The 13,954-nt window shown below is 38.7% G+C and overlaps 1 protein-coding gene across 1 annotated transcript; it reads left to right on the forward strand.

Moving 5' to 3' along the window:
* The first annotated feature begins 2,875 nt into the window (after positions 1–2,875).
* On the forward strand, positions 2,876–9,847 carry LOC126557286 (E3 ubiquitin-protein ligase goliath). The gene is made up of 9 exons (XM_050213001.1): positions 2,876–3,511; positions 5,202–5,337; positions 5,409–5,526; positions 5,640–5,711; positions 5,805–5,881; positions 5,989–6,085; positions 8,466–8,615; positions 8,696–8,929; positions 9,012–9,847. The coding sequence occupies exons 1-9, from the start codon at positions 2,965–2,967 to the stop codon at positions 9,660–9,662; spliced, it is 2,082 nt and encodes a 693-aa protein (XP_050068958.1). The 5' UTR covers positions 2,876–2,964; the 3' UTR covers positions 9,663–9,847.
* The last annotated feature ends 4,107 nt before the right edge of the window (positions 9,848–13,954 follow it).

Below are 13,954 nucleotides of genomic sequence, written 5' to 3' on the forward strand. Positions count from 1 at the left end.
CTAAACAACGTTGAGGTTGGAAATTCTTTCTTTCGCCTGATCCTACCGGGGAAGTGCACTGCTGGAACCGGTTCTAGAGAGCATCAGTGAATTGAACTAGTCTTGCAAAAATGATTACTATCGGAACAGCACACGAACAGGGCATACTTCTATTGAATGTATCGTTGGGCACACATACACGACGCGTTGTTTCGTTCGAACTGGTTTTTTTTAATGCTTCGGGAGATGAGAGCAACCATATTTGAAATTGAGGAAAACATTGGAAAAACACTATTTACACAGGTCGTTGGAGAATCTCTCTTTTAAATACGGCTCAACTGTTTCATCTTCACTATGTCATGGATTTTTATCGAGTTTGATTTCTTGAACAATAAAAGTCACGTTGCTTACAATGGTGAAGTCACAAATAATACGATGGCATAGGTTCATTGTACCTTCTGCTTGATCGTGTTGCTGGTGTTGACCTAAGCTGCATCATGGTACAAGCTTCAAGCTCGATTAAACATCGAACAACGCGCAGAGAGAAAGATCAATATGTGACCCAGTATGTGCTGGTTCTTGTAATAAAAAAGATTTGCAAAACGGGTTTACTAGTTCAATTTCCCTTCTACCAAATTGCATCTAAAGTGCGGTATAAACTACCTTCTCTCACACAAACACACATGATCAGCAAATATCTACTCACACGAGCTGTTCAAAACTATAATTGTAGCGAGATATCGCTTGTAAACCGTATTCAACTAGATAATGCATCTTGAGGAAGTTCACAATCGATAATGAACTAACTATTCTATTGAAGTGTGCACGTGGTTGTGTATTATCTCTACACCAGGGGTTGGCAAACTTGTATCGGAAAGGGGTTGAAAATTCCATGTCCTTTTTTGTGTGTTTTTAAACCATGAAATGTACAAAAAATAGCTAATAAACAATTATATATTCATATCTACCGTTCTAGGTGTTGTGCCATCATGCATTAAAAAGAAAATTTTATCGCGTACCAGATGAAATCAGATGGCGGGCCGGATTTTTTGCCGACCCCTGTTCTACACCAACACTAGGCGCATACCGTGACTGAGCATGTTGATTCGCGTTGAACCCTGCTTACTTAAAGTAAACAGATCGATCCGATTAGATATCACTTAAGCTTGACGTAGTTCACAGAGAGGCTTGGTGTTTGTAACAGTGGAGCTAAAGGTTGCCATCAGCAACCAATCCCTACCCAAGGGAAATACAATCACTTTGCATCTTTGTTGTATAAAAACGATACAGGATGTGTGTGAGTACGATGAGCCGGAAATGATAATAATTCCCTTTTTTAGTTATGTTTATTATTATTTTACATGGATCATTTACATATATGGTGTTCGCATATGAATAGAACTTGAATAGTTGTGAAATAAACTTTATTTTCTACATGACTGTTTGCTATTTTTTGTTACAGCTAATAGAGTTTTGTATCGTAGAAAACGTAAACCAGAGCACTAGAAAATTGCTTTCAATCGTTACTACGAAGGACAAGAAAGGAAGTACGGTTACATCGTTTGAGGTCAATGGCACAAGCGAACCGTGAAAATCGAGCACAATGTTTTCGGTATTGCCTGTACATATCAATATTCGTGTGGCCTTCAATCGTGCCGTTGTGTGGAACAGAGCGATATTAGAAATGAGAATTTGACTCGTCTTTATTTATGTTTACCTTCGTTGCTGGATAAGTTCGTCATGTAAGAAGTTGTTGCGCGTATCATATTATGAGACGGGTCGTGGAAATATGTTGTCATCATCTTCTGCCAATACGGTTACGGTTCACACATTCTACCCCCGGTAGCTCAGGTGTTGCATCACAGAATCTCAGTTTTTAATACAATTACACACTTGAAGATAAATTTGGTTGTCTCGAGGAGCTTGAGACTGTCAACTGTTTCGCTTTTACGATTCCGAACATAACCACTCCATTCTTCTTTTTTTTTTGCTCTCCATTTTTCTACAGGTTCACTTAATCGCGTTATACAACTGATAGGAGTTGTTGGTTCGTGGTAAAGGTGCCTACAGGAAGCCGAAGGAACGCTGGTTAGCTTTGTCATTTAAGCGTCATACTTCAACTTCAAGGCTACTAATGCAAAGGTCGGCCTCCGTTTGCATGTGCCTGCATATGAGGAGGGGGCAAATTCGAACTCACCGTAGTCAATGATCGGGAATACATCGGCTCTAATAACAGCCTGGACTGTACACCGACCTATAGATTTATCTTCTTTTCTTTATTTCTCTTCCAGCAGTTTAAAAACGTGCTCTAAAGTAAGTTAGAACGCAGAACGATCGCATTTCGTAGAGTTCAACCTTCGCGGGTGGTAAAGTTGATCGAACACACACACACACATACGAATGTACGTACACCACCACCACCAGTAGGAAGGTCAAACTGACTGATGCATTGCTGCTGCATTTGTGCATTATCCTTGAACTGATCGGACATCATTAGTTGCAGCAGTGTTCATTTCTACCGCTATTTTTAATGACACAGCGAAAGTGAAAAGTGAAAAATACGAGCTTGTTAGAGTGTGCATCGTTTATCCCTTGGCAATGGTTTTATATGCTGATGTGGTCACATTAAAGATTTATCAGTTCTTTAAAGTGCAACAAAACCAAATTCCTATTTAGATTGGTTTATCTTCGAGGTGTTTTGTGTGGTGCAATCTGCTAACCTTCTGGAGATCAATCTCAACCAGAAAAGCTTCTTCTAATTAAGTGCTTACAATCGTTGGCTTACATTAAAGAAAGCGGAATGACATTATTGGTTAATGTAAACTAAGTGTATTGCTTGTGTGTGTCTGTGTACGACGACTGGTGCGGATTGTGTTCACACAAAGTGCCCAAGTGTTTGCGTCCGGAAGCCGGCCGGGATACACTTATGAAAAAATTGCTCATTCGGTTGTGCGGTGTGTGATATAAATATTGCAAATAGTAAGCATGATGTCAGCGTTAAGCCATCAGGTGAATATGAACAACTTCTTATCGCTGCTGGTAGGCGCCTCCCTAGTTGCGGCCAATTCATCTCCGAGCCACGATATAGCATCTCTGTCACAGCCGACAGAGTTCAGCAATGGCGTGTCGTCCTTTGCCTTGCCGGCAGAGGAGCGCATGGCTATCGAGAGTTTCACGATGGCTGTGCTCAACTACAGCTACATAGGGTCCGATGGCCACCTGGTGGAGCTTGGTGGTAACGAAAGCGCGAAATACGGTGAAGGGAGAATTCTGCATCGAAGCGGTATTTTGGTTCATGTTAGTAGCAGTGTCAATCGCTCAGACCACACCGGGTGTTACAAGCACTGGAGCGGCACACTGGGCGAACCCATCCCGGACCGCAATACACCCTGGATTGCGCTTGTACGACGCGGTGGTTGCAATTTTGAAGACAAAGTCAAACATGGCTACGAACACGGTGCAGGGGGCGTCATTATCTACAACGACAAAGACGATACCAGGCTAGATAAAATGAAGATCAACGATAAAGAGCGTAAGTATTAGATGTCATACAACGGCAGGGTAGGCGTATAGGTAGATTGTATTGTCCATAACTTCCAGAAAAGGCTTATATTTTGACGCAGAAGTATAAAACTTACTGCATGTAGAAACTGACAGAAAAAGATCGAATAAGACGATCGTAGTCACAATCCTACCTAAAAAGGGGAACGTATTTGATTTCAAATCGCGAATCTCTATGTTTTTCACTAACAAGCTAGTCTAGTAAATCATAATGCATGCAGACAATCGTTGTAGAGGCTAGTTCTCTTTCTACCAATATCGTCATCATTTACCAGACAGAAACAAAATGTCACCAGCACAATGTTTGTTAGCACTGTTGATGCAATATTGTTAAAGTGCCAGAGGTAACTAAAACGATTGATAAACTTGCGGAACAGATTGTTGCTAGCGGCCGAACGCAGAACAAAATCTGTTGCCTCGTTAGGGAAATGAAATCGTAGCGTTGGTCTCAACAAAACCTCAGCTATAATGGGAAGCAAAACTGCATCTGCCTTTTATCCACAGTATCCGCCATAACATGAAAGCAATAACCCCAACGTGGTTTAGCCATTAGTCCGTCTAGCTCTACCCCACGCAAGCACCAATGCTTATATAGACAACGATGCGCAAGTACGATACACGACGATGCTCGTGGATTACTTTCACTTGTGACGCTGAGCGACCTCCTCATCGTCGGCGTAAAACCACACATCACAGCTAATGCCATGGCATTGGTACCACAGACTGGCTGTATCTGTTGTTCGCCATGTGGCCTAATGTGTTAGAGGCGATCTGTGAGAGTATGATTTTTCAGCAGAATTGTTCCATTGTAAACCGATGTATGTGGATTCATGAATTTGTTCTCATACTGGTTTCATAAGAATCTGCTTGTTGCAACATGTACGTATCTGTAACAATGTGGCAGCGAAATAAAGCACTTTTTTAATTAATGCAAAGAAGAATGATCATATTTTTAGATGATTTTTGTGTGCTTATAAATCCGTGTTTTATAAAAATGAACCTCAAAACACTGTTTCTTTACCTGATGATAATCAATAAAGCTATTTGATACTCTAGCTGATTTTTCATTGTATGTAATATTTACAGACCACGTCCAGTTCACGCTACCTAAATCATTACTGTGATTTTTTGGTTAAAAATGGTTGAAAATATTGCTTATTTTAGGTGAACTTTGGGACGCTTCGGTCAATTGATTTTCTTTATCGATTATAAAAATGAACCTCACTAAGCGAGATTTTGACAATAAACAAGCATATTCGACTTGTCATTACATTGTCATGCCATTGCCGAGGGTCAAACGAAGAAATTTTTTCATCGTTTTTTGTGTTTACTTACTTGTCCAATTCACCAACAAATTCCAACTGGAATGTGGCTATGTACGCTATCAGAAGGTTAAGTTATCAGACGGTTGTAAGAAATGTACGCACCTAAAGCAATGAAAAACAGGCTGCGCATAAGTACATCTACATGGTGCTCACTGGGCTTTATGTAGGCCTTCATAGCTGCATAATGATGCCATGTAATGATTATGTGCTACAATTGCTTGTATTGTTGTACACGGGTGAAAAAAAAGACCTGCTTTCATTTCAGTGTGTTGGTGGTGTGTTAAAAACTATTCCACGACCAAAAATAAAATGTTGTTTTGTTCTCTATCATTTCAGGAAATATTACTGCAGTCTTCACCTCCAAAGGAGTCGGGCTTCTGCTGGTCGATCTGTTAGAAACACAGAAATATGAAGTGCAGATGCAGATCATCGAGGGATCTCGTCAGTTTCGCACCATAGGAAACATAAATCGGTGAGTTGGATGTTGTTTCGTTTAATTGTGTAGCATTTGTTATAATTGTTTGTAAACGCTTTATATTGCAGAACTTCGGTCCTGTTTGTGTCAATTTCGTTTATTGTGCTGATGATCATTTCTCTGGTGTGGTTGGTATTCTACTACGTTCAGCGGTTCAGATATCTGCAAACCAAAGACAAACAATCGGTAAGTATTATCTGGATTATACATATGAATTGTCTGTTTGTTTTTTGTTTGTAATCGATCAAGTTGGTTGAACAGGCAAGATTACATAAACGTTGTTGTCATTTATTCCACAGAAACGACTCTGCAGCGTAGCAAAACGTATAATAGCCAAAATTCCAACCAAAAGTATTAAGTCAGATGACAAGGTACGATCCATTTCGTGTATCGATGATAAAGCCCTTACTTTCGGTGGGCAAAATGTAACTAAACAGTTGAATTAAATCATTTCACCATTTTAGGAAATTGATAATGATTGCTGTGCCATCTGCATCGAACCGTATAAAGTAACTGATGTCATACGTGTTCTTCCCTGCAAGTAAGTACTCGAAAGCAAAGTGTAGATTGTGATAAAGTGAAAAACGTAACACAACGCAGAAATTCCAATAACAACTTGTAACACAATATTCTTTCATTTTCGCCCAGGCACGAGTTCCATAAGGTCTGCATAGATCCTTGGCTACTTGAGCACCGTACCTGCCCAATGTGCAAAATGGACATTCTCAAGCATTACGGCTTTGTGGTGGGTTCTTCCTCGTCTTCTCAAATCAATTCAGCGATCGCAGAATATTTAAACGTTGCACCACCGCCACCGCCCTCTAACACGTCAACCATCACTACGTCCTCAATTGCGTCGACTGAAGAATCATCAAGACGAGTGTCCTGGTCCACTGGGGCAGGAGGTATGGGTCTGCCAAGTACGTCTGCCACAGTGGACGGGAGCGTACCAACGACGCTGTTCGGCAATAACTATATTGCCGGTCGCAATGGTGGCACTTCCGTTGGTCAGCTGACCGATATCGTAACAATCATTATCAACATCGATGATAACGAGAGTTCCACCGGTCGCGATGATACTGGTGTTGTTGGGGGCAGTAGCGGTACGAGTGGCGGTGGTGGTAGCAACAGTATGATGGGTGTATTGTGCGATCTTTCAACACATGACGATGTAAATTGTAGTGCCGCTAGCAGTACTAGCAGTAATAACAGGGACAATAGTAATTGTGATAGCAATAATACAAACAGCGGCGATAATAGCGAAAGTAACAGCGACAGTCATCTTATAAGCAAACAAATAACCGATGTGTGAGAGAAAAGCAGCTCAAAATACGGTTTCATCATACATACGGTCCATCATTTGTTCCCTGCATCACCGATGTGTTGCGATTTGCAAATGGTAAAGTAAGACCAAGAACAAGGGAACTAGGCAGGTTTTGTCTTACACTTGCTTTGTATTGAAGGCAATATTACAATGTGCCATGCGAGCCGGCTCGTTTAACATTGCAGAGTCGACATTTGGAAGTAAAACAATGATTGCATGTCGATTTTGTTTCTTTGTACTTTCTTTAATGTTCGGTTCATATAGAAAGAGGGAACAAGTTCTCGGTGGGAAGAACTGGGAAGAATGAATTTAGGATGCAACGGTTAGTGTTTACTACAGTGGGTACCGTATGATCGGACGCGCGCAATAATACTTAATTGACTAGCACTAGCATCGTGTGTAAGATTCTGTGATACAATTTGAGACATTATTATGATTATTATTTTCACTATCGTAATCGAAACCAATCAGCCTCCGTAAACGCTGTTTTTTTGTCGTAGCTAGTGCAACGAATGCTTGTGTTACTATTACTAATTACTATTAGTCCCTTTTTCGCTGAAGCAATATTTGAATTGAATAGAACGATCTACATCAGTAGTAGTAGGTAGCAGAGAGGAATTTTTTAGTTAACGCAGTGATTCGCATTATTAATGCAAGAAGGATAGATTCTTCTACAACAATAATCAATGGTTTTATGATTTATTTAAACCCATTTTGTTAAGCAGATAGCACAACAGCTTGGTCATTTTTGACGAAATCATAGATTAATGCACTAGTTTGTGTGCTGCGCTTAATATGTAATTACAGTGTGTGAGCTACTTAATTTCTTAATTTCGGATTTTTTTATTATCAAAGCAGTATAAGGATGATTGAAAATAATGTCATTTGCATCAATGAAATAATTAGATACAACTGATGCACATGGCATGAAAACAAACCGTAAAAAAACAGTAAAACTTAAATGGCATTGCGTACGTTCGGCTCGGAAACGTTGTGCGACATAGATTTCATGATAGAAAATGGCTATTTTTCATCCTCGAAATCGGCAACCCATTGTGTAGTTTTGGCTCATAACGACGGGTAAAAATTAGCGAATGACGAATCAGCTTTTAGCAAACTGAGGCATAAGAGCATCAACAAAAAACATGTAAAGAACAATAAAAAAGATATGGTTTTCATTCATTATGTTTTGTTTATTATAATTTTGTGCGTTACACTTAAGAGCATAGTTTTTAGCTCAGCTTTTTAAATCCTTTTTTTGTAATTAATGATCACTTTCGTAGTTTTGTAGTTTTTAGTGTATTTCAAAACTTCTTTTGATAATTTTTTTTCAATTAATAACACAAAAATTATATATTTGTAGTTAGCTAACATTACTGCTTGATTCTTTTAAAAAGACTTAATTATAATATTCTCTCCTAATTGCCTTTTGTCAATTAACTTAATATTGCACTCATAATGAGTACTGAAATATTCGCTGTTCACACTAAAAACAAACAAAAAAACTATTGCAGTTTTACTCTTTGAAGTCATTGAACATCAATTTTGCTCAGAAAATGTTACATTTCTATACCGCTTTTAGTGCATGACGCTCGGTACGAAATGAGAATGGATTTCAATAGTTCTTAGTAGTTCGCGCTAGTTTGCTCTGTGTTGACATATTTTATTGAGTTGTAGACCACGACATCAAATTTCCAGTTGATACAAAATTCTCCATACTATATCAACAATTTAATAAGAACATCATTCATTTGTAAAATACAACAACCCTTGCCTCGTGGTTTACCATTTGTTTTCCTAGTTTACGGGTAGTCAAGAAAGCATTCTTCAGTTAGACATGGACATGGAAGAAGGAGATCTGATTGACGACAGAAGCAGCACTGATGGAGGGTATCAAAGACGGAACAGCGTCAGCCCTTTGCCACAGATAAGAGCTTCTAATGAAAATCAGGTAACAGTTGAAAACTAAATGCTTTTCCAGCTATGACGATTAAACATCGAATCGCACGTTTTCGGTTGGTACTACTTCAGATGTCACGCAGCTCTTCCGATTCGGAAACGGAACAGGAGCATGAAGACTGTGTTAATCCGCAATCGTCAGGTAGGCGTTCGGCGCAAGGACGCAGCAAGCGCGATAGTCAACGACAGCAGCATGAAAAATCACAACAAGACGGTGACATTTGTGTCGGATGTCTCGCTGCGGCCTTGAACAAGAAGCAGAAGAACAACGAAAATACAACTGTGCAAGAAGATGGAGACAGTGATGTAAGTATATTCAAATATAGTCTACGAGCGTAAAACCTCGACATACGCTTTTCTTTCTCACTCATCGATGATTTCGTTTTAGTCTTATGGCACTGAAATAAACGGATCAAAAAGCCTTCCAGCAACGTTAAAGAAATACAAGGGAAACCATTCGACTGGATCGTGTCGTGGAATGAATCCACCGGACCATTATCACCCGTATCCGTACAACGACAACCGCAGCGGTCGAGTTTACCAAAACCATCAGCCAACAAATGCTGCTCCTGAAGATACTAGTGTGCAGCAATCGAACTCAAACCTTCCATTTAAATTTTACAAAACTGAATGCGGCCAGCCACGTAAAGTACGAACGCCGCTTCGCAACTTAATTCCTCAATCGATTTCAGCACCCTGTGATACTGACAGCTCATTGCGCGTATGCATCCATGGCGGCCTTGAGCAAATTTTTACCGAAGCTACCACTTCCAAGGCTAATACAGAGTTGGCTGGAGAACCGGCAGAGGTGCGCATTATGCAACATCCGATCGATGCTAAGCGACGTTGCTCACTGTCACGCAATTCCTCATGCTCGTCGACTGATCGGAAGGATGTGGTAACGTGCGAGGATCTGAAAATTGCCATTGATTACTCCAACGAAGAGGATGTGTCGGACGAGACGGAGCCAAACAGTGATAACGATCTGATCATCAGGCGATCGGAACGGGGCGACGAAAAGGAGACGCGGAAAAAGTGATTAAATCGATGGTATCGGTACCGAAGATCGTCAGGTAATTTATGGCACGATGATAGATAATGATCGCTTTCCTACTTCCACCCAAGTAATATGGTTGATGATGAATCGAAATACGTTATGTGATAGAGTGAGACTGTACAGACGTAGACATATGTAAGTCAGTTTCGGTGAGGAGACGATAGCGATGTGTGTGCTTGTGTTTGTAAGGATTGTCCCCTTGCAAAAGGGAATGGTTTCTGCATTCCGGAAGTAGGTGGACTTAAAGAGATAAATTATCCCTCCTATGGAATCCTCCTACGGAACGAGCAGAGCTTTCATCGTAGAGACTACTTCTTGGCACTCTCAACAAATAATACTAGCAAATGGGAATTCCTAAAGAAAAAAAAAAAACAAAAAACAAAACATTTGTACGGCACCTAATGTTTTAACCTTGTTCTTCGATAGCATACCACCAAACAACTACAAAGACGTTACACGTTGTTCTGGAAAGGAAAACGATAGTAGTGACTAAAACTAAATACAGTAGACAGTTGCCAGACAGGTTCTAGAATATTATCTCAGCCACTGATGATCGGTTGTTCAAACACCGCGCAGTGCACACATATTGGAAACTATTCCGACTTAAACACTTTTTCCAAATCCTATTCCAACGCAAATTGAATGATAGATTTTTCTGTTGTTAGATAGGACGAATACGACAGTTAGTCATAAACAGAATTAAACTCGTAGCGTTAAAGCAATGAACAATAGTAGAAGGAAGGATAAGACTTAATTGGTTGTTTGGAACACGATTGGTATGTGGGAGAGTATGTGTGTAAATCCAACGCTTGAATGTACTCTTATTCGTATTGGGTTTGCCTTTTATTTATGAATTGCATTACAACTACTAGACTATGGTAGCAGCAGCAGGATATGCAATGGCTTAACAATGTTCCGTCAATTTACTCGACTAAGGAAAACATAGCCAATAGCCGTTATTAGAAAATTTGGCTTTAAAATTGAGCTACCGATAGTGTGCTAATAGGATATTGAAATGAAAATAAAATAACTTACAAAGCGCCGACCATAACGCTGTTAGTTGCAGAAGAGTATTTTATTAATATCACGGCCGTGTTTCAAGTTTTTTTTTTTATTCATAAGGGACGGCCAGGCCGCATTGCCGTGTTTCAAGTTATCATTCGTTCTTCGAATTGTTTCTTTATTTTTATTAGTACGGCTCATCCCTCTTTTGTTGTAAGTGTCTACTTCTCTTGGCTGATTGGAACTCCATTTGCATTTCTCTAAGCGAGTGTACCGTATATTTCTTGTGTTGTATGGGCGCCTTCATATGAGCTGAAATATTAATGATACTTTACGCCTTAAAAATACATACATCAGAAAGAAAAAAACCGAACGTGTACTAAGAAGAATACTTCTGTTTTCTTCAATAGCAGCAGTGTAATAATATCATAGTGACATTTTGTGATTGGAAGACATCAATTTTGCTTTGTTTTTGTAAGTCTCGCAAACTTACCGCGCCATTTTTAAAGCTACAAACAAAATCAAATACTTTCATCAATATTTGTTACTTTGTACGATTTTCTATAAACAGGGACTTTAGATGTAAGGATTTGACACTTTCTAGCTATCTAAATTGAACCTCGCAGCTAACTGACACGGCTCTAGCTTTATATTTTCTCTAAAAAATAAAGCCAAGTCATAATATTTCAAAACATATAAATATAAATACGGGGCATGATACGGTACTTCATTAATATTTAGTTTAACATTAGGATTTTTCCCTTTTACACCGTTCCCCTTTGTTAAATGGTAATTTTGCGCTATGTACAGTTCATCGTTGGCTTAAAAGCATTTTGAATAACTTTTCCACCATCGCAAAAGGTGTTTACATAGGTATCGTATAATCATTGTCATTGTGATAGTATTCATTAACAAAATTGTACCCATCTTTCGAGCGGGTTCGTTGTCTCTATTCATCTATAGCTACTTCAAAATGTCCTTGAACTGTAGTTTCAACTTCTATTACTGCTTCTGCAACTATTATTGTCACTTGTCACCAGAGATTTTCTGACCTATTTCTGGCTTCTCTTTGACATGATCATACCCGTAACGTATGGCGAAACGTTCTGGACGGAAAACAGTGCCATTACCGCATAGGTCATTGCACTGTCCCGTCGTTTTAATTACTATACAAAATATGTCATACCTAATGAATCGCGACACCTGGATTACTTATTCGTATTCTTTCAAATCTAATCTTATTTCTAGCTTCTTCTTCCAACTTATATGCTTATATATGGAGGGTTTCCTTCTCCTTCAATTTATTACTACAAATGTATTATTTATTAAATTATAATTTCTATTTTTCACTTATACGATTCGATTCAATGATTTGATTCGAGAGCATTTTTTATAAACAGCAATAAATAGATATCACTCGGGGACCAGTTTTATTTATCCTTGTCGTATTCGAGACGCATTAAAATAGGAAAATAACGATATTTTTGCATGTCAATTTTATATCAACGTTAAATAAATTCAGACGAACGGCATGGAATTCATAGGAAAGGAAACGATGTTCTTTTTTTACGTTTATTCTTACAGCCTTAGAGTCTCTGAGATAACATTCGCCTCTCTACTGTGTACATAAAGTGGTTTATACCAAAACAAAACAATTATTTAAAAGTTTTGCGATAGTGAGTGGCTAGCAAAAAGTTGAAACTAATGCTTAAATATCTCTATATCAAGGGAGGGATTGCGTTTCGATCGATGAACCTGATGCAAATAGCAAAAGAAATGATCGATGTGCCGTTTGAATCAAGAAGCCGAATTAAAGATATTGATTTCTTTCGATCGATGGTGTCTTTCTCGTCAAAAGTATTTAATTTCTCGCACAACTGTCTCCCTTGTATTCCGAATTATCGCTTAGTTCAATCGGTAATCACAAACCGCTTACACGACTTGATGAAATGTTTCAGTTTAAATTTCATTATGATGAAAAATTCAAAAACTGAAATGTTTCATTTAAATGACTACCACAGTTCATTTTTTCAACCGATGAGTGTCGTTTAACGGCAGTATCAATCTTTAACATTTTCCAAAGAATAAATCACCAATTCACATCTACTCCTTAATAAATTAATTTTAATCAATAGAAAGGCAATTTGTAGCGGAATATATTCTTTTTTTTTAATTTATGTATGCAGCAATGTGACGTTCGATCAAAATTAAGAGAAAATATGTTTATAAGCATTCGTATAATTGGAATTCACGATAGTATAAAAAATAAATATAGATCACAGCATCATGCTGAAGCTTGATTTCTAATACCGTAATATAATGCAACTAAGAATATACACGTTAAATCAATCAACACTGTGATTACCGCCCGTGAGACATATTTTTGACAAGCGTATAGAAATGATTATTTCTAGACAATCATAAATTGTATTATCTCATGATTCGACACTGTTCACAGATCATGGGTAAAGCAATATCTACCCTTTCCCAATGCTGCTCGATCCATTCGCCATGATCACTTTGTGAAGTGATAGGTGAAATGTGCCACCATGACACATCCAGTGGTCTATGGCGCATAGAATCTTCATTACACCTGTTCGAACATGGATCATCATCTCGTTAACTTTACCCTCATGGCGCATCAAAGCTGACAGTGAGGTGGTTATCAATTTAGTAGCTTGATTAGCCAACTGGTTAGATAGAGATTGGTTCGCTGCTTGAGCACACCAATGCTACCGATGCGCTGGTCTATACAACAGAGGGTGACAAAAGTATTTTGATCATTTTCTAATACATTACATTGTAAATTATAGTAGTGAGATGTTAACGTACTGAGGAACAGAAGCCTTAAGTGGAGAAAAATCTAGTGGTTTATGAGATATATTTGTGCAATAATTGCATCCGAATCGTTCCTGGAAAGTAGTGTGGACTGACTAAGTCAACCGGAAGATCATTATGGTCCATAAGATATATTTGTACAATTTCTTTATCTAATTCTTGCCATTTCAGACATTTCTTGAGTCAATTATATTCGTAGCTTGATAGTCCTGTGAACGCTTGACGGTCCGGACGGGATTCGATACCCGTCCAGATAAATGCAATACCACACACTATCACATAGTTTAAGAAATATTATTATTCATAAAGTAACCCAACAGAAAAAGTTAAAGTCATAAACCAGATCAAATGTTGGAATGTTTGATATGGCAGGGTTTTGGGATGATTTGCTTAAGCTAATCGCAAAGTTAATCGGGTTTGGTCAGCATATCGCC

Source organism: Anopheles maculipalpis, chromosome 2RL (assembly GCF_943734695.1).
Source record: "Anopheles maculipalpis chromosome 2RL, idAnoMacuDA_375_x, whole genome shotgun sequence".
Taxonomy (NCBI): domain Eukaryota; kingdom Metazoa; phylum Arthropoda; class Insecta; order Diptera; family Culicidae; genus Anopheles; species Anopheles maculipalpis.